This window comes from Fopius arisanus, unplaced genomic scaffold, assembly GCF_000806365.1.
Source record: "Fopius arisanus strain USDA-PBARC FA_bdor unplaced genomic scaffold, ASM80636v1 scaffold00049, whole genome shotgun sequence".
In the NCBI taxonomy this organism is placed as follows: domain Eukaryota; kingdom Metazoa; phylum Arthropoda; class Insecta; order Hymenoptera; family Braconidae; genus Fopius; species Fopius arisanus.
In genome coordinates this window covers 534601-552222 of record NW_011887788.1, presented here as the reverse complement: position 1 = coordinate 552222, position 17622 = coordinate 534601, and the positions used below count along the sequence as shown (strand labels likewise).

At 39.7% G+C, this 17622-nt stretch overlaps 5 protein-coding genes across 8 annotated transcripts; 2 read left to right on the top strand and 3 right to left on the bottom strand.

The window, feature by feature from the left end:
• Nucleotides 1-220: 220 nt before the first annotated feature.
• On the bottom strand, nucleotides 221-2409 carry RpL8 (ribosomal protein L8). The gene is made up of 5 exons (XM_011306706.1): nucleotides 2301-2409; nucleotides 1820-1966; nucleotides 1296-1437; nucleotides 723-1036; nucleotides 221-460 (listed from the first exon to the last, which is right to left on the bottom strand). The coding sequence occupies exons 2-5, from the start codon at nucleotides 1955-1957 to the stop codon at nucleotides 281-283; spliced, it is 774 nt and encodes a 257-aa protein (XP_011305008.1). The 5' UTR covers nucleotides 1958-1966; nucleotides 2301-2409; the 3' UTR covers nucleotides 221-280.
• A 209-nt stretch (nucleotides 2410-2618) lies between these two features.
• On the bottom strand, nucleotides 2619-3779 carry LOC105267684 (protein-lysine methyltransferase METTL21D). Of its 2 annotated transcripts, none has more exons than XM_011306704.1 (3): nucleotides 3398-3779; nucleotides 3204-3325; nucleotides 2619-3085 (listed from the first exon to the last, which is right to left on the bottom strand). In XM_011306704.1, the coding sequence occupies exons 1-3, from the start codon at nucleotides 3637-3639 to the stop codon at nucleotides 2892-2894; spliced, it is 558 nt and encodes a 185-aa protein (XP_011305006.1). In that variant the 5' UTR covers nucleotides 3640-3779; the 3' UTR covers nucleotides 2619-2891. The 2 variants fall into 2 exon arrangements, with proteins under 2 accessions (XP_011305006.1, XP_011305005.1); XM_011306703.1 differs by having other exon boundaries at nucleotides 2719-3085; nucleotides 3139-3325; nucleotides 3398-3778.
• Nucleotides 3780-3815: 36 nt separating this feature from the next.
• Nucleotides 3816-5800, top strand: LOC105267683 (Nuclear division cycle 1). Its single transcript, XM_011306702.1, has one exon. It carries the CDS (start codon nucleotides 3953-3955, stop codon nucleotides 5660-5662), a length of 1710 nt encoding a protein of 569 aa, XP_011305004.1. The 5' UTR covers nucleotides 3816-3952; the 3' UTR covers nucleotides 5663-5800.
• A 190-nt stretch (nucleotides 5801-5990) lies between these two features.
• LOC105267682 (WD repeat-containing protein 36) lies at nucleotides 5991-9119 on the bottom strand. Its single transcript, XM_011306701.1, has 2 exons — nucleotides 6953-9119; nucleotides 5991-6866 (listed from the first exon to the last, which is right to left on the bottom strand). The coding sequence occupies exons 1-2, from the start codon at nucleotides 8753-8755 to the stop codon at nucleotides 5997-5999; spliced, it is 2673 nt and encodes an 890-aa protein (XP_011305003.1). The 5' UTR covers nucleotides 8756-9119; the 3' UTR covers nucleotides 5991-5996.
• A 360-nt stretch (nucleotides 9120-9479) lies between these two features.
• On the top strand, nucleotides 9480-17277 carry Madm (MLF1-adaptor molecule). Of its 3 annotated transcripts, none has more exons than XM_011306698.1 (11): nucleotides 9480-10110; nucleotides 11733-11816; nucleotides 12507-12731; nucleotides 13090-13220; nucleotides 13314-13408; nucleotides 13621-13704; nucleotides 13921-14208; nucleotides 14285-14444; nucleotides 14675-14861; nucleotides 14932-15051; nucleotides 15139-17277. In XM_011306698.1, the coding sequence occupies exons 1-11, from the start codon at nucleotides 9982-9984 to the stop codon at nucleotides 15442-15444; spliced, it is 1809 nt and encodes a 602-aa protein (XP_011305000.1). In that variant the 5' UTR covers nucleotides 9480-9981; the 3' UTR covers nucleotides 15445-17277. The 3 variants fall into 3 exon arrangements, with proteins under 3 accessions (XP_011305000.1, XP_011305001.1, XP_011305002.1); XM_011306700.1 differs by lacking the exon at nucleotides 9480-10110 and adding an exon at nucleotides 11231-11528; XM_011306699.1 differs by lacking the exon at nucleotides 11733-11816.
• Nucleotides 17278-17622: the final 345 nt, after the last annotated feature.

The window sequence follows — 17622 nt, the reverse complement described above, 5'->3', positions numbered from 1 at the left end:
AAATTACAAAAATATTGTTCGACCTTTTGAGGATGTTTGTTCGACATAATTCGAGATTCTGTACGGCGATCTTAATCGATTTGAATCGTTTTTAGTCGATTTTAAAAAATTCAGGTTTAAACAATTGAAAAAAAAAATACGAGCGTTAATAATGATTATAAATATCACGAAGGCAGTCTGAATTTGTTTGCGTAGGTTTGTATAAAAAAATAGTATGCAGTTGTTTTCGTACGATTTTATTACACAATAGCGCACACAGCATGAATAATCAATGTGCAGTCTAATCTTCCTTCTTGCTGTCTGTCTTTCCTCCACGAATTCTTCCAGTACGACGAGCAGCAATGAGACCAATTTTACGTCCAGCGCTCGTGCCACGCTTGACAGTGGAGGCCTTACCGATGTGCTGGTGATTACCTCCACCGTGGGGATGCTCAACGGGGTTCATAGCAACACCACGAACCTGTAAGCGATATTTTCTTTTCAATTCCACTCGACGAACTCCGCAAACTCAAGTGAAATTGTCTCAAAACCATCAGTTCAAAATGTGTCCCCAAAAGATTACGGATTTCAAATGTCATACCATCATTTGATTGATTAATATCCAATCAATAATTTAGAGTGAATAAATAAAATAAATAAATGAAAATGCAAAAATTAATGTGAATGAATTCAATAATTGGCATTAAATTGGCAATAAATAAATATGATGTAGTGATAATGACCTTGGGCCAGCAGTTCCTCTTGGCCTTGTACTTGTGATAGGCACGTCCAGCCTTGAGGATGGGTTTGTCAATACGACCACCACCAGCAACAATACCAACCATTGCCCTGTTATTCGATGGAATAACTTTCTTAGCACCCGATGGGAGCTTTACCCTGGTCTTCTTGCTGTCGGGATTGTGGGCAATGACAGTTGCGTAGTTACCAGAGGCACGAGCCAAACGACCCCTGTCACCAGTTTTCTCCTCAAGATTGCAGACGATCGTACCCTCAGGCATCGTGCCAACAGGCATTACATTTCCAATTTGAAGAGTTGCTGGAACAGACAAAATCATTTAATCCATAGTAAACTAATTAAAAAAATTAATTGATTTGACAGGAAAATACGAAGATAATTCTTTTGGAAAAAATGTGTGGAGACAAACATTGAGACGATTTTTGGATTATAGTGGTAATAGAGGGAGAAAGGGGAGCAAATACTCGTCTTTAAAGTTAATGAGATTATAAATGTATCGACATGTGCTTGTGAAGCCATTTTTGGTGGATAAATCGAGAAGACTGATTTGTTTCAATACCTTTCTTTCCACAGTACAAGAACTGTCCTGTGTACATGCCCTCTGGTGCGATGAAGAGTTCCTTACGTGTCTTGAACTTGTACGGGTCCCGGAAGTGGACAACTGCAAGGGGTGCACCACGTCCAGGGTCGTGGATGATATCCTACGAGTGTTGAAAAAAAAAATTCTATAATTCAACTGTCGCACCCTAATCGATAATAGAAATGTGTTGGTATGGCTGTCTTCAGAAAGAGCCTCTAAAATAATCTTCACGTTTATTCAGAGAGTAGGTATTTTAGAAATCATCATTGTAGCGCCATTTATGATTTTTTTAAATCGAGACGAAGTGAAAAAACGAAACCAGTGAAATACTCGCCAGAAGAAATGTGGAAGACTTTGAAGTTGGGGAATTCAACAGATGTTTTAATGAGTTTAAAATAAAATGGGAAAATTACGTGAGAATATTTTCACATCTCTAGGATTGAGTACTGTCTTTCTGGCAAATATTTCGGGGATTTCTGATTGATAAAAATCGAGATTTTTACCTTGACGACACCCTTGATGTATCCATGCCTCTCGGAGAAATCGAGAGATCGCAATTTTGGAGCTCCCTTCCTCCTTTTTGTATGAGAACGGAAAACAGATCCTGCTCCCTTACGTTGAGCACGAATTACTCGACCCATGGCTCAAACCTGTCGAACAAAAAAATATAAACAATGATAAATGCCTTCCTAATTACTTTCCTCCCAAACAATAGCGGCTACTCCATAAATATTTCACTCCCAGATCATTCCACGTTTTAATCAAGCGTCAAAACAACAGGGGTTCGTCAGTGACACGAGTTAACCCCAAAATGCCCATTAACAATTAAATCCAAGAACAGATAAATTTATAGAAAAAATATTTCCCGGCGCAATGAGTTTGAAGTGTGCAGACAAAATTTTTGTCGATGGCAGTGACAGATGGACTTTCATTATAAGAATATTCACGGATTTTTAACGGGGAAAATCCTCAAAATTCACGTACCACTCGAGCCTTTCGGAGATAGAGGAAGTTGAAAAGAAATAAGATGGCGATTTTCACGTGAAAAATAGTCACGAGTGGACGGATCGTGAACTAAAAGGATTGCTGACATCCGAAGAGGATTGACTAAAGTATACTAAAGTCAGCATAAGCTTTTACTTCTCTGGGTACCCCCACTCCACGTAGTTACCACTTGTAACTATGTCCCCCCCTCCTAAAATCAATGTTAAAACTTATGCTGACTTCAGTATAGAGACGCAGTCTGGGGTTTTGAGTGACCCCACCGGCATCGTAGTACTGCACCCCAAGAGAGGGAAGACGCCACATGCAATGGGACAAGCTGCTCTTTGCTGACATCTATGGTGTCTTTATGCTGTGATGATAATGTCACATGAAGAATTTGTGAATTATCTCTAGTCCCACAAGAAATTGAGAGATTATTCAATTTAATTTATTTCCTTTGATGATACAAAAAAATATAGCAAAGGTATAAAAATTGAAAAATTTGTGTTCAATACCTGAGGCCTCACCTAGTAATTAAAGTACATTTTATTCTAGGGGTCTAGGGGTTTCAAGTGAATTAAATGAATGTCTTCACAGGAGTACCTCGGGTGTTGTTTTTCCAAAGGAATGTATTCGAGATGAAACTTCGACATTAGATTCACCAGGAATTCTTTCCAGACCGGTATTTGTCCAGGGGTATCTCGTTCTTCTTGACACAGGATCGCGAGAGTCGTGGGACTGCTCCTGCAGAGGTGCTCCAAAGTGTTCAGGAGTGGATGGATTGACTAAAATAATAACAATTGGATTTTGGAAAATAATCACTTTCTAGCTCTCTCACCTTTTGGTAATAAACACAATCGGCTAGAAGAACGATATCAGGACTGAAATCAAGATCTAAATTACTTTCCCAATCGAGAACTTCGGCTCTGGCAGTTCCTGAGTCTCTCCACTGTTCCTCATTCATTGAGATATTCTTCCGAAGGATCGGCATTGTGCTCTCGAGGTCTGTCATCACCACGTGGGCCCTGGACCCAGTGAAAAGTGATTTTAAAATATCATTCTTGTGAAAATAGTAGGAAAAAGGCGAGTTCACTGACCCGAGACAAGCTGCTGTCATCCCCACACACCCAGTGCCTGCCCCAAGTTCCAGAACCTTTTTCTCTTCCAGCCACTTATCTCCAAATCCTTCAACCTGACACAGATGATCCAGGTACTTGGCCAGGACCAGGGCTGCATCCCAAACCACACAGCTGACATCTCCAACCTGTTGTTGATACAACGTCAGAGATTTCTCTCTGGTTTCAACTTCAAAAATCCGAGTAAATATTCCACTCTCCATTAACCATTAATTATTAAAAAACAAGATCACAAAATTCTCCCGAAGGATTTCAAATTTCGATTATAAAAAATCAAAATAATTCTCCATTCTGTTTTACCAATTCACTCGTACCTTGAATTCCTCGACGATCCCCTAAAGAGGGCGAGAGCCATCAACGATAAAATTTAGCCGGCATTTCAAGTTCCCTAGGTTATGTACCTGAATTCAAATCCACCTGGCGTGGTACCGCGATAAAGAATCGCCAACAATGAAAAATCCAGTGAAAGCCCCAAAGAATTGATTCTAAATCCATCAGAATAGTGAAAACGTGAAAATGTCAGAACTATCACAGAGTGGCTCGAGAGATCTGCTGTTTCGTCGAATCCTGATGGCAGTGATCTCTAGCATTATCGTCCAATGCCTTCTGATGTCCTTGATAGTGGTGCTGACTCACCTATCCCCGACAAAACCCCTTTCCTGGCCAGAGGAGGCCTTCTCCACCCTCATATCCCTCCGCACCTGGTGCTACTTCTTCGTCCTCTCAACGATAATAATCCTCCAGGGTGTGGTGTGCAGTAAAAGTTACCTCACAGCTCCCTCCCTCGTCGACACAAGATTCGCTTCGCTGTGCAGTGTGTTCACCCCTCACAATTTGACAGTTGGAGGTCTGCACCTGACAATCGGAATTGTCCTCGTGTGGTTGCACCTCTCCTTCGAGGACTCCAACTACAGCTCCCTGAAGAAAAATTGCAGAACAATGACAGGTAGCTGCATCACAGAGGAGTACGTCTTCCTCGTGACATCTGGACTATTCACAGCTGTCCACCACTTCCTCAAGAATAACTTCCTCACCAGGAGATACCTCCAGTTTCCGATAATTCCTCAGAGTAAATTCAGCCAGGTGAGACGAGAGACGTCTAAATTAATATCGATTGCGATGACGAGTGCAGTCTGGCCTACGACGTACTTCCTGGTGTTCTACTACACCTTCGGTGGCTATATTCGTAGATTAATCGCCTCAATTATGTTCTTGAACGTCGAGGAGCCCCTGGACAAGATCTCACGACTTTTCGATACAAACCTTGTGTTTCACGTGTGGCTGTACAGTGGACTGTTCTCGTTGACGATGGACAGCATGCACCTGCTGTTCCAGGTGCACCTGACGGAGTGGATGGAGTTCGAAATTGGCCAGAGTGTCTACAGCGATAATAGAGGATCTATGAGCCTTCCAGAGGCACTGGGAATGGACGAGGTGCCAATAATTCAACACCTGGGGTACCTGGACCTGATGACACTGTCGCAAAAGCAGAGGAGCAGACGAGGAATTGTCTTCTCATTGAGCCAGCCTGGAGGACATCCTTACAATTGGAATTGCATCGTAGAAAAGTGTCTGGGGATGATAAAGGGGTACTCCAAGAAGGTGGAGGAGGTCTGTGCCGTCAGGCAGGAGATAACTGCCCCTCTGAGTGCTCCTGCCAGTTTGGATAGACCTTATTCATTTCACATGAGGAATTTGGCGAGGGTCGAGAGCCTTGAGAAAACTCCGGGGACTGCTATCAAGCCTGTACCATCCACTGGCGAATTCCTCGTGGAGTTCTTCAGGAGCAGAAGACAGAGAATTGTGGATTATGTCATGTCTAAGCCATTGGTACTCTATTTTTTTGGTGTAAGGAGTGACAGCAGGATTCAACATCTTCTCGTGACTGGACAGCCCGTTGTCTGGGCTGTTGATGCTATCTCTTCGCTTGCTGTTATCTCTTTGAAGGAGGATCCTTATGGAATCGTACAGAAGGATCTTCCTGGGATGATTGAGGAACTCTTGGGGCTCAAACTCGCTCTCGACAAGCTGCATAAGATGATCTTGTTGAGCAGGAAATCTCAGCAGGATGACAAAAATATCAGGCATCTCCTCGGGGCCTTGAGGAGCGCCGGCAAAAGGAGTATTTACAGAATTTTTGTGGCGTTTAATGAATATTTCGAGGATCTAGCCCTCGAGCAGAACGTCAAGGATCAGCTCCAGGGATTTTTCTCGTTTAGAGAGTAATATTGACTTGCTTGGGGATTGCCTTTTCATTTTTGCAAGGATTGATTGAATATTTTTGATACCCTGGGAATTTGCATTCATCAAATGTAGTTGTAATTTGTTGTTTTCTATGGAATAAAATGTGTCAATTTTTTTCTATTTTTGGTTTATCTGTCGCTCATTATTTATTGAGATAAGAATGTGAGAGTTCTGATAATTAATTCTCGAAGTCCTGAGGCTTTACCTTTTTTTTTGAAATTCGTCGAGATTCGAGAAAAAAATTCGAGAATTCATTCAACTCAGATATTTTTCAATTAAAGATTTAATTAAAAAATTTATATGTCAAAAATTATTTTTACATTTTTTTAAGATGCTGTACAACACTCAAATTATAATACAATTTTTCCCTGAGTGTAGTCCACGTTCTCATCTGAATTTCCTGTAGTTCACCTAAATACCTCCACAATTCCTCTTCCTCCTGGATCTTCGTGCCATGAATCTTAAGAAAAAGTGACAGATACGCCTGGGAAAGTTCGAAGTCTCTTCGACTCTCAATCATAAATCGAATCATCTTCATGAACTGCAGCATGACAGACGTGGAGCAGGAGGGATCCAATGAGAAAGACTGGATTTCAAAATCGATGGCACTAGGTCCGAACTTTTTTAACCTGGTGATTGATTCGGAGAAGTCATCACTCTCAATGGTGTCCCTGAGGAGTTTACCAAATGCTGTAAGACTGCTGAAGTCCGAGGGAATCAACAACTTGCTGTTTCCATCGTCCTTAGGAGTCTCCGACAGATCGAATTGAATATCTAGTGAAGGTACTGTCGGCAGGAAGAACGGAGCAGCTTCAGGGGCCTTGGGTGGCTCCTTGGGTTTATTCCTCTTCTTGACAACATCGATGTTCAATAAATTCTGCCATTTGGAGCCTGCGAGGGAGGACATGGTGATCAATGCAGCATTAAGCTGCTCTGGGGACACATATTCGTCGTCCTCCTGCTCTCCAGAGTCAACCTCGACAGATTCGATATTATCGTTCTCCTGGGAAGACGATCCAGGAAGAGTTATCACAGGAATCGAAGCATTCGGATTTATTGCTCTAAGGGAGACGTGAGTGAAGAGAGTCTTATTCGTCCATAGGTAAATACCCAGGTTGTTGATGTGGGAGGTCACGAGGTAATCACCAGTCGCTGAGAAATCGAGAGATATGCAGGCTTCTGGTACCTGAGATAATTGATAAACCATTTCTTAATTAATCATCTCACTGAGGACGAGAAAAATAATAAAATTACGACAGAATGATATAATACCTGGAATATATCGATAAGTTTAGCAGATGGAATATCCCAAGTTCTGACAGTAGAATCCATGGAAGCAGTGATGAGCCACCTGGAGTCCGGGCTGAAAGTGGCATCAGTGAGATGACCAGTGTGTCCCCTGAAATGCCTGACAACTCTTCTAGTATCCAAATCAATAAGTATGATACTGAAGTCTTCGAGAGCGAGAGCAATGAGAGAGCTCTCCCGATGATTTCTGATCCACTTGATAGATTCACTGAGAGTTACAACAGATTTAGGTTCTCCCTTTCCCTGAAATCCCCAGAACTTGACCCTCCCATCCCTTCCAGCAGTGATGACCTCCTGATTAAGAGAATCAACCATCACCCCCTTGACAGGGCCGTCGTGTGCCCCCTCTTCTCCCCCATAAGTTCCCCTGTGAATTCCACTCTGAATATTAAACCTGTCGACGTGTCCCGTGTTGTACCCGATGACAACGAAATTTCCACAGTGAGTGAGAAATAAACTAGTGGCATTGGCCTTGTAATTCTTCTTGAACCTCTTCGGCAGGATCTTGTGCTCCCCCATTTTCAATTTATCGTACGACCAAGTGGTGACAACCCCCAGTCCCAAATGTGCTGCAGCAATATTATCCCAGTCCTTTTCCCTGGTCTTCTCCAGGGCGAGTTCAGTGATTGCAGGCATAACCAAATTGTCGTCAACGAGTCTACCCTTCTTCTTGGAGGCCTTTCTGTTGAACGAGGCCCTCCCCAGGCTCTTATTGAACGTCTCTGTGATCGTTGAGAATATCCTGAGAGAGGAGTCACCACCAGCTGTCAAAATATTATGGCCATCGTATCCATAGAACCTGACAAAGGTTGGAGGCTCAGAGTGCCCCTCTCGTACCCTCAGAAGTCTAGCAGCACCATCTGCCTGATCAAATATCCAGAGCTTCAGAGAATTATCTGAAGAATTCGTCACCATTAGGGGTTCATTGGAGAGACACTGGAGTCCAGCGACAGCTCCGAAATGTGCATTCACCAGTTGAGACTCGACCCTTCTCTCCTCGAGGTTCCACAGGACAACGTGACCCTGAGGGCTTCCAGTTGCCATGATCGGATATCCATCGCTCCTGAAGGATATCGACGTCACCATTCCCCAGTCCTGGATCACCTCGAATATCGTCACATCCTGTTTAATGTTGTGCATTTTAACTGTACCATTCCCCAGGCCTATCGCCATCACATCCATCGCTGGAGCCTGTTCCAGGGCTGTCACTGGTGAATTCCAACCGTCAAAAGTGTACACCATCTTGATGGTCTTGAGATTCCACAGCTGGAGGTGTCCCTGATCGCTCCCCAAGAGGATCTTATTCATGTATGTACTCGGGTGAGCAATCTTCGTGATCCTGAAGACGTTGTTGCTGAAGTTCAGGGAGAGAACTTCCTCCTCGGTTTTTATAGAGAAGAGTTTCAGGGTGCTTTCATCGTCGATGGAGATGAGGTGGGGACCGAAGGGTAGGATCAGGTGGACGGGGTGATTGTGACCCTTGTAGATGTGCTTCAGTTCATTACCTCGTCTCCAGGCGTAGATTTTTGTCTCGCTGGAGGTGTAGACATGGAAAGAATCTCCGGAGATACATGTTATTTCGTCAGGATGAGGGCCTGAAACGCTCAGGAGGGTGAAGTGTCCACAGCCATATGTGTGGAAGGATTTTCCAACACTCGTTACAATCAGATTTTCTTTTCTTCTGTGGATGTAACGTGTTATCAGGGGAATGTGATTACTCACATAACCTAAGGCACGATTTCTTGAGAAGATTTTTGATTGAGACATTTTTTTTTATCGTCGCACTTCTGTCGCACAGGAATTTCACAAAATTTTTGTAGACATCATACGCAGTTTTTGAGATTTTTCGCGATCTGGGATAAGGATGGATGGGATGGATAAACACACGTGGGTATTCGCACTGGGATTCGAGATTATGTTATAACCGCTTATGTAAGGGTTTCAACAAGAATGTTTCATAGCGGTGGCGTGGGAATTAATCCGGAGAACTAGGCGCGTGAATAAGGAAGGAAGGCTAACTGGATAAATCGAGCCGAGCCTATACTGATTTTAAAATCGATCAATGATCCCTCCGTTCGATATTTATGAATGAAATGAAATCTTGACGAAAGTAAATGTGGAAACCATACGAAGAAATGCTGATACCGATTACCGACTAGTAATTTCCGATCGATAATCGATTTCTGCAATGATCGATTGCAGAACTCAATGCTCGATTTTTTCATATCGACATTTTTCGTCGAGATTTTTCGAGTCGCAGAAAAAGTCTTATATTCGAAAAAAAAAATTAATTTCCATGATTCGATGAATCGATATAGGAATCGATCGGAGGCATATCGATCCGACTCGATTCGATAAATCGATAATTTTTTGTGATCGATAAAATGCAATTACCGACTGAGCGGATAACTTGAAGTTAGTCGGGGATAAATTGTTGAGATTTATATTGAAGTCATCAGAGTGCAGTTGTGTAGTCGTAAATGGGGTGCGGTGTTGGCGATATCCATACTCGGCAAACGTGACCCAAGACGTAGTGAAAATGATTGCCAGAGTGTGTGTCACATCCCAGTTATTTCATTCATAACAGTGGTTTTTATTTTGACAGTAAGAATAGTGCACGAAAGCTGTGATGTACGATTGAAAAAACAATAGGTGATGTATAAAGTAACCGGGCATTAGTGCGGCTGGACCGTGTAACATCAGTGATATTGACAACCGAGTTGTTGAGGAACAGGTTCTCCCTGCATGTGTCACTTTAGTTAAAGCGTACCAGAAGATTTAGCTCATTATCGTCAAATCATTAAATTCCAACATCCACCAATAAATAACCGATAAAATCACCGATTTACACTATTATTACCGTGATAAATCGGATCAGTGAGCCCATGGATATCATATTTCGTGGATGAATACTAATAGACTCACTTCGATCCACAAATGTGCTTTAACGTGTCGATTATTTTGGTGGTGATTTTTTAATAAGTGCGTGTGTAATGCCTGGGAGTCGATCCAGTACCGATCCAGAACATAAATCACCGCGGGAAAGTGGTGAGGACTCTGAAGATGAGAGTGAGATTTTGGAAGAGAGTCCCTGCGGGCGGTGGCTGAAACGGAGAGAAGAGGTATTTATCGTATTTTATGGATTAGGAAGAAAATTATTTCAATTATTTCGGGACATCGGTGCGGTGGGTGGGATGAGGCGGAATTTTCGTTTTTTTTTTCATTTTTTAGTTCAATTTTCTATGGATTTTTCAGACGCATATTTACTTCCGTTACTTTGCGGCATTGGGCGAAACCAATGAGTCATACCTGCTCAGTACTTACCTTGAAAATTCTCGCCGACGTGCCATCCACCACTCGTGCTGGAGTCCGTACTGATTTATCTGGTGATAATGACGTTATCACGAGGTTTTTTAATGAGTGTCCCACGTTTTTCGGTTTATTTTTCTTAAAGGTTTCCTTTGGGTCTGGGGTTTATGAAAGATAATGTCGACGGATTTTCGGGTTTTCCAGGATTTTTTTTAATGGGTTTCAACCGGAGAAATCCGCTCGGGTCGGGGTATTCGCGATTGACGTATTATTTCTTTTGGGTGGGATGAGGAATTCGGGGTTTTTTATTGGAAATTTTTGGAATATTTCCGTCGTTTAATTGACAGTATTTGAGATCAATAGAGAGAAATTCAGCGGATTTTTTTTCTATTTTGAGATATTTTTTTAAAATCTGGAGAGAGATTGAAAGATTGCGAAATGAAAGATTTTTTTTTCGTCGGGTGTAACTAGACATTCGAAGTTCTTATTGTTAAAATTCAGTTTCTGGGGGTTCGAAACTCCATGCGAAATGCAACAGCAATTGTCGTGGGACTAATTAAATTAAATTTTCGCGGAAAATGGATATGAAAATTCAAGTTTTAATTTAAAATCCAGAGAATTCATGAGTTTCTAATGGAAATGAAATGCAGATTTCTCAATTCTCCGTGGAACATGAATATTCATATACCAAATATCATGAATTTTATATTTTTGTACTTTTCCCAGAGTCATTGATTCCCAACATCAAGTACTCTATAAATTTCCACTGATCAGAGTAAAAAAATAAACGACTTGACGTTTCGATCTCGAGATTCCTCAAATTTCAATAGAAATATTATTTTTTCCATTATTATATTTCCCTTATTACCCCCAATTTTTTAATCACCAACTCCTGATAAACGAACAGAAATCATCTTTCTCCTCTCTTTTTCTACTCATCGAACCTTATTCGGTCTAGAGTTATTAATAATTGAACAAGGTCTATTTATCTTTAAAATCCCCTATATTATTATCAACGGATCGTCATGAACTCGTTTGTGCCTGATAATTCCAATAGTGGTCTAACCGCAGTCCCAAACAACTGATATACATACCAAGAGTCGACCCTGCTCTATTTCTAATCATTACCGTGGGTGGTTATCAAATCGAACGTGCAATATTCGACAATTAAAATCCACAAACAAACGTCAGAAGTTACAATATTTTTCGAGATAACGAGATATCGGTTGAGGTATTTAGTTTGATTATCGAGTTCTGGCAAGAATATTCGGTTGGCTGGGTATTCACCGGGTATCGACTCTGTTTTTCAATTTCAACCTAAGAATAGGCTGCATGAATTTTTGGCAATCATCGGGAGTCGTGACATCATTATTGTGTGTTTTCGATTGGGATGATGGGTTGGTTTTAGAGGAAGAATTTTTGTGGCATTTTGCAGGTTTATGTGGGCTCCAAGTCAACGCTGGCTGATGGTACGAATTTTGGAGGGCTCAGGAGTGATAACGACGTATCTGAGATGGAGGTATATTCAGGATAATTATTATCTTTTCATTGGAAATTTTAAAGAAAAATTTTAAGAATTATCAATATTTTATTCCCTCAATATTCCCCAGTAAAATATCTCTGTAAATTTATTCACTTTGTCAAATGTTAATTTTTTATTCAATTCCTGACGATGAATCCCAACGAATTTCCCGAGCCCTGTAAAATTCAAAGCCGGAATCGTGCAAAAGCCCCGAAATATTCAACAAAGTGTACGAATTGAACTTGGAAATATATATTTTTAGTCGATCGATTAACCTCCCCCGATGTAAGCGTTATTGTAGTTGAATCGTCATGGCATTTCAGTCCATCAATGAATGTAAATGTCTGCAGGGTAATAAGTCACATCGGTAATGGTTGAATTACCTCATCTCCTCCCCCTGTCCACCTAGACAATCCCCACTCATCATCTTCTTAAATTCTTGGCAAGGCCACATCCATGTAATGACAAAGAGACACGAGAGCCCGTTCCAACTGCGAATATCTCTCTGGGCTCATTTATTTTTCCGTTTACATTTGTTTTTCTATTTACAATCTGCGTTATAATATTGACAACGATAAAATGACAACTCCCTCGTACTCAATGACTAAATATTGCGCAGGCATTATTGATAAGTTAATCACGACAAGTTGATATACGTCAAGTAGATATTGTTTATTATAACTCTAGGTTGGACAACGAGATGTTCCTGGAATTGATTGTGCCTATTTGGCGATGGACACCGAAGAGGGTGTCGAGGTTGTATGGAATGAGGTGCAGTTCTCTGAGAGGAAGAATTTCAAAGCGCAGGAGGAGAAGATTCAACTTGTCTTTGAAAATTTAACGCAACTCGAGCATCCCAATATCGTCAAGTTTCATAGGTATTGGACGGACACACATAATGACAAACCGAGAGTAAGTTGATATCGATGGATCGGCATTATGTAATCAAAAACTTTTCGTATCGTCGATTTATATCGGGTTGAATGGGGGAGAATTGCCGGTTGCTTTGGAAATATTCTAATCTTTAAATTCATAATGACATTTCTCCCATCCAATTTTTTATTATCAAGATGGATTGACATTAATGAACAGGTGAAAATCAATCGTTGTAAATGTCAGGTATTACGTGAATTTTTTTTATTGTCAATTATCTGGTTAACGAGGGGATGTACGAGATTTTTATTGATTTTGATTTTTGGTTTTTTGGTGATTGGAAGTCTGGGGTAAAATACAACGGGAGATGTGGATAATGGAATTTATTGTTTTTCAGGTAATATTTATAACCGAATACATGTCGTCTGGATCGTTGAAGCAATTCCTAAAACGCACAAAGCGAAATGTCAAGAAATTACCGCTGCAGGCGTGGAAGCGGTGGTGTACGCAAATTCTTTCAGCACTCAGGTAAAACATTATGAAACCGATGACTGCTGTCATTCACAACTCGAGTGACAATTTCTTAAGAATTTTAACATGATATTCTGTGTTTTATTTCAGCTATCTGCATTCCTGCTCACCTCCCATTGTTCATGGAAATCTAACATGTGATACAATATTTATTCAACACAACGGTCTCGTCAAAATAGGCTCGGGTTCGTAAACATTTATCTTAGATTGTCATTGATATATATTTTTTTTTTGGGTTTTGTGGTCTCCATTTGAGATCAACGTCAACTGATTAGCATATCAATTCGGTGTGGGCTGGGCACATGTGTCATTATGTCCAATGGGCTAAGTGACCCCGGTAATCATTCAATTGATGCGAGTGAATCTATTTTTATCAATATATATTTTTTGTTTACAGTGGCTCCAGAGGCCATTCATCACCGCGTCAAGACCTGCAGATCTAATGTCAAAAATATCCACTTTGTTCCACCAGAATATGGAAGTAGGTGGATCCTTGAAAAAATACGTTTTCTATTAAAACTCTTCATCATCAAGCGTTGGAAGATGGAATAATTTTTTTATTCATTAACAATTTCCTAATTATTTTAATTATTAATAATATAAAAATAATTAAATTTATTGGTTTGAAATTGTGATGAGAAAAAAGTGGCAAAGATACTTGGATTTTTTGAATAATCGAGATTTTTGTAATTTACAGATTCATTAACACCAGCCATTGACATTTACTCGTTTGGCATGTGTGCCCTTGAAATGGCTGCCCTTGAGATACAGGGAAACGGTGACAGTGGTACAGTGGTAACCGAAGATAATATAAGGAAGACAATAGAGTCACTAGACGATGCTCAACAGAAGGACTTCATAAGCAAATGTCTCCAGGCTGATCCTGACAGTAGGCCGAGTGCACGTGAATTATTATTCCATCCAGTATTGTTCGAGGTACATTCGCTCAAATTACTCGCAGCACATGCTCTCGTCAATTCTGCCAGTGAGTATTCATCCTTGTTTTGTCGGTTGTTACGTAATGAGGGGAATTATCATTGATTGATTTTATTTGTCCTCAGCAAATATATCGGAAACAATTACGGATGAGGTACTGCAGAGGTTATATGGACCGGACACTGTACTCGCCGAAATTAGATATCAAGGACGACCCCCACACCAAATACGACTCAGTGATATACCAGTTGCTGAGAAATTGGAGAAATTCGTGGAAGATGTCAAGTGAGTTTTGTAATTATTTAGAATTGTAAATAAATTTCTCATTGCTCACTAGGTTTTAATACTCAATTGAATTAAACAAAAATTGTATTTCATTTTTTTATTTATTAGCAATTAGTGAATTCTCTGGAGACACTTCAGTGACTATTACCCATCAATTTTAACTGTACCCTCTTTTTTTTTTCATTTCTACAGTTGGAGTTTATGGTTTCGATTTTTTATTTGATCCCCAGGTATGGGATTTATCCTCTGACAGCGTTCATAGCAAAATTGCCACCCCCAGTTCGTCCACGGGCCATATCACCTGAAGTCACTGAGTCAGTTAAATCCGTAACACCAGAGCCAGTCGATGTAGAGACGCGTAGGGTAGTAAATATGATGTGCAACGTTAAGCCTAGAGAGGAAAGTTGCGAGTTGCTTGTGAGTATACCCTGGGCTTCCATTGAGTCGTAAAAATTTTCGTGAGTACTGAGATTATGTGTATTTTCAGATGACGATATTGTTACGAATGGACGATAAAATGAACAGGCAGCTGACGTGCCCTGTCTCACAAACAGATACGTCAATGCAACTTGCACAAGAGCTCGTACATTTTGGATTTATCAATGAGGTGATTTTTTTTTTGGGGTGTTCTCTATGATTTTAATTGATTATACAATGAAAAATGTATTAATACTGAATTTGGTATTAATTGCAGGATGACCGTGATAAAATAGGAAATTTAATAGAGGAAGCTTTGCGAAGTTGTTTCAGCAAACAACTGATGAATCCAGGAATGGTATCCTTGACTAATTTACCTAGTCAAACGACACTGCTATTATCAGATCCAGAATTTCCATGCATACAGAATTTAGATAACTCCGTAGGTAATACTGTGCCACCAATCAACGACAGTGTAATTAATATAACGCCAAAATTAACAGGGCTTTCCAATTCGACAATTAGATCATGCACAAATACTGATAATGCTGAACCACCTACGATTACTGATAGTGGCAGTTAACCATCCATGATACTCAGTAAAATCATTTCACTGTGCCACATTGCACGCTCGATGTATAGACTGGCTATGTATTTTTATATTTTTAAGTAACTGCGATTGAGAGGGGTATCTGGGGGTAAGTGGCTGCCGTGGCTGAGCTCCTCCTATTTTTTTATATTAAATCGTTATATCTATTTTTTTTTTCTCCAATTTTAATTCACACTAACATCATATCCAAATAATTCGTGACTGTTGATGACAATTGCTTTTTTTAATCAGAGATTGGAGATTATAATTCAGTGGAAAATTGGTGAAGTGAGAATTGACTTTTCCATTTTATTTGTAATTATTCCTCTCATTATCAGGACAATTCACTAGTTATTAGGGTTTAGACAAATTATTTTTCTCATCACCTGCCACTACTTCTCCACTGAATTACTTTTAATTATCTCACCAGGACCACCGTTGATTATAATACGATGAATCGATGAATTATATCGGCAAAATAGCGTCTTCGAACTCAATAGAATTTAACTATACGTCTGCGTAAGAAAATGAAATTCGAAAATGTTAATTCCGAGGTGAGATTTCATGTATTCTGAAAAATCAACGTTGACCTTTTAATACATAGAAAGATTTTATTTTGACATGTACAAATTTGAGAAGAGACCATACATTAGTATAAAATTATCTTTCTATTGAATAGCTCAAAATTTTAATTCGCCACTTTATTTATCACAACGTACGACTTAATAAATGCGTCCTTTTAAATCCGAGAGCTTTGGAAATGTCTTTCATTCGTTCTGGCAGGGGTGGCTCGTCTGGTAGAGCGAGATTGGCGATTGATATCGCACTCTTCCGTCATTTCTTCATATTCTTTTCTATTGAATTAAATGATAGCCTATCGCAATTAAAACGCAACAGTGGTTTGTAAGGAATTTGATACTCAATCGATTTGGCGACAGGTGGGAGGGAAAATTGTTGATTGATATTGGAAGAGCCACGGCGATTCACTTGGGTATTATTGATGTAATTAAAGAAACCAAGATTATTAAATCTCGATGAAATTAGCTGAAAATCCCTGTAAATAATTTATATTTTTAAGAAGAATGTCTGCGGAGGCAGGAAAACTAGTCATATAGGTATATTCGAGAATTAACAACCACTAACATCTATCTTGTTATGTCTTTTGCATTTAATGGGGCGGAAGTGTCGAAGGGGTAATCACTTGAATTATTATCATTAATTTTTATTGTGATTTTTGGGAAGTATGAGTCGTTGGTATGATAATATTTCTGGAGACTCAAATGTCGGAGACTTTTCTCATCTCATAGCAAAAATGGATAATTCCTCATAAAGTCATGCACTATCGAAATAAATTTGCATTCCCCGGAGATGTGAAAAGTCTTTTCTTCAAGTACGAAATTGCGTACATTTCCAACTGTCAGTGAATACCCCGTCGAAACCTAGATTAAATAAATGCGTGCTTGAGCAATGGGAGAAAAAAAAAACTGCTCCAATTTCATACCTCGATTTTAAACTGAAGATAATTGAAAAATTAATGAACAGAACTGGCTAAAATTAAATCAAATTCAAAGACGCATTTGACTACGTGAACGACTAACCATAATTAAAGGTAAAAAAAAACCAACAGCATAAATCTTCATCTTAGATATGTAACTAGACTATGACATAAAAGTCAATGTATAGCTTTATAATATCTGAAAGAAATCACAATTATAACAGCAGTAAAACGAAGAATATGGGGGAGAATAGGAAAGAGTGCGAGGACTGAATCGTTGATATTATGAAAACAAGGGCTGTACGACGAATAAATACTGTAATAACTCGAAAGAGGAAGGACTTGTATTTTCGTTCTATTTACTTTTTTGACATTTTCACTTTCATTCGTCTGACTCATCCCTTCACAAACCATACGTCTATAAATCTTGGAAAAATTAAATCTCAATGCGTAAACATTCAGTATTTTGAGCGGAATAAATTCGTATCGTTATGGAGAGTTCGTACCGATTTCCTGGGAAATGATGTGCGATAAATCAGGAGTGAAATTGGTTCTCTGAATATTTCAGAATCTATCCAAAAGTATAATTAATCATATTAGAAACAAATGACCCATCAGATATTCTATATTCTCAACCAATTTTTAATAATCGAGATTTATCAAAAAAATCTGTTAAT

Bases quoted from the DNA above. Each gene is read 5' to 3' on its own strand.
- Madm (XM_011306698.1), top strand. From the start codon at position 9,982: ATGCCTGGGAGTCGATCCAGTACCGATCCAGAACATAAATCACCGCGG. The intron at 13,409-13,620 runs GTTCGTAAACAT...TTTTGTTTACAG, and splicing joins TCTCGTCAAAATAGGCTCGG to TGGCTCCAGAGGCCATTCAT. The intron at 13,705-13,920 runs GTAGGTGGATCC...TGTAATTTACAG, and splicing joins TGTTCCACCAGAATATGGAA to ATTCATTAACACCAGCCATT.
- RpL8 (XM_011306706.1), bottom strand. From the start codon at position 1,957: ATGGGTCGAGTAATTCGTGCTCAACGTAAGGGAGCAGGATCTGTTTTC. The intron at 1,037-1,295 runs GTATTGAAACAA...TGTCTGTTCCAG, and splicing joins CTTGTACTGTGGAAAGAAAG to CAACTCTTCAAATTGGAAAT. The intron at 461-722 runs GTCATTATCACT...TATCGCTTACAG, and splicing joins AGAGGAACTGCTGGCCCAAG to GTTCGTGGTGTTGCTATGAA.
- LOC105267684 (XM_011306703.1), bottom strand. From the start codon at position 3,639: ATGGAGAGTGGAATATTTACTCGGATTTTTGAAGTTGAAACCAGAGAG. The intron at 3,326-3,397 runs GTCAGTGAACTC...CACTGGGTCCAG, and splicing joins ATGACAGCAGCTTGTCTCGG to GGCCCACGTGGTGATGACAG. The intron at 3,086-3,138 runs GTGAGAGAGCTA...TTATTATTTTAG, and splicing joins ATTGTGTTTATTACCAAAAG to TCAATCCATCCACTCCTGAA.
- LOC105267683 (XM_011306702.1), top strand. From the start codon at position 3,953: ATGTCAGAACTATCACAGAGTGGCTCGAGAGATCTGCTGTTTCGTCGA.
- LOC105267682 (XM_011306701.1), bottom strand. From the start codon at position 8,755: ATGTCTCAATCAAAAATCTTCTCAAGAAATCGTGCCTTAGGTTATGTG. The intron at 6,867-6,952 runs GTATTATATCAT...CAATTATCTCAG, and splicing joins AACTTATCGATATATTCCAG to GTACCAGAAGCCTGCATATC.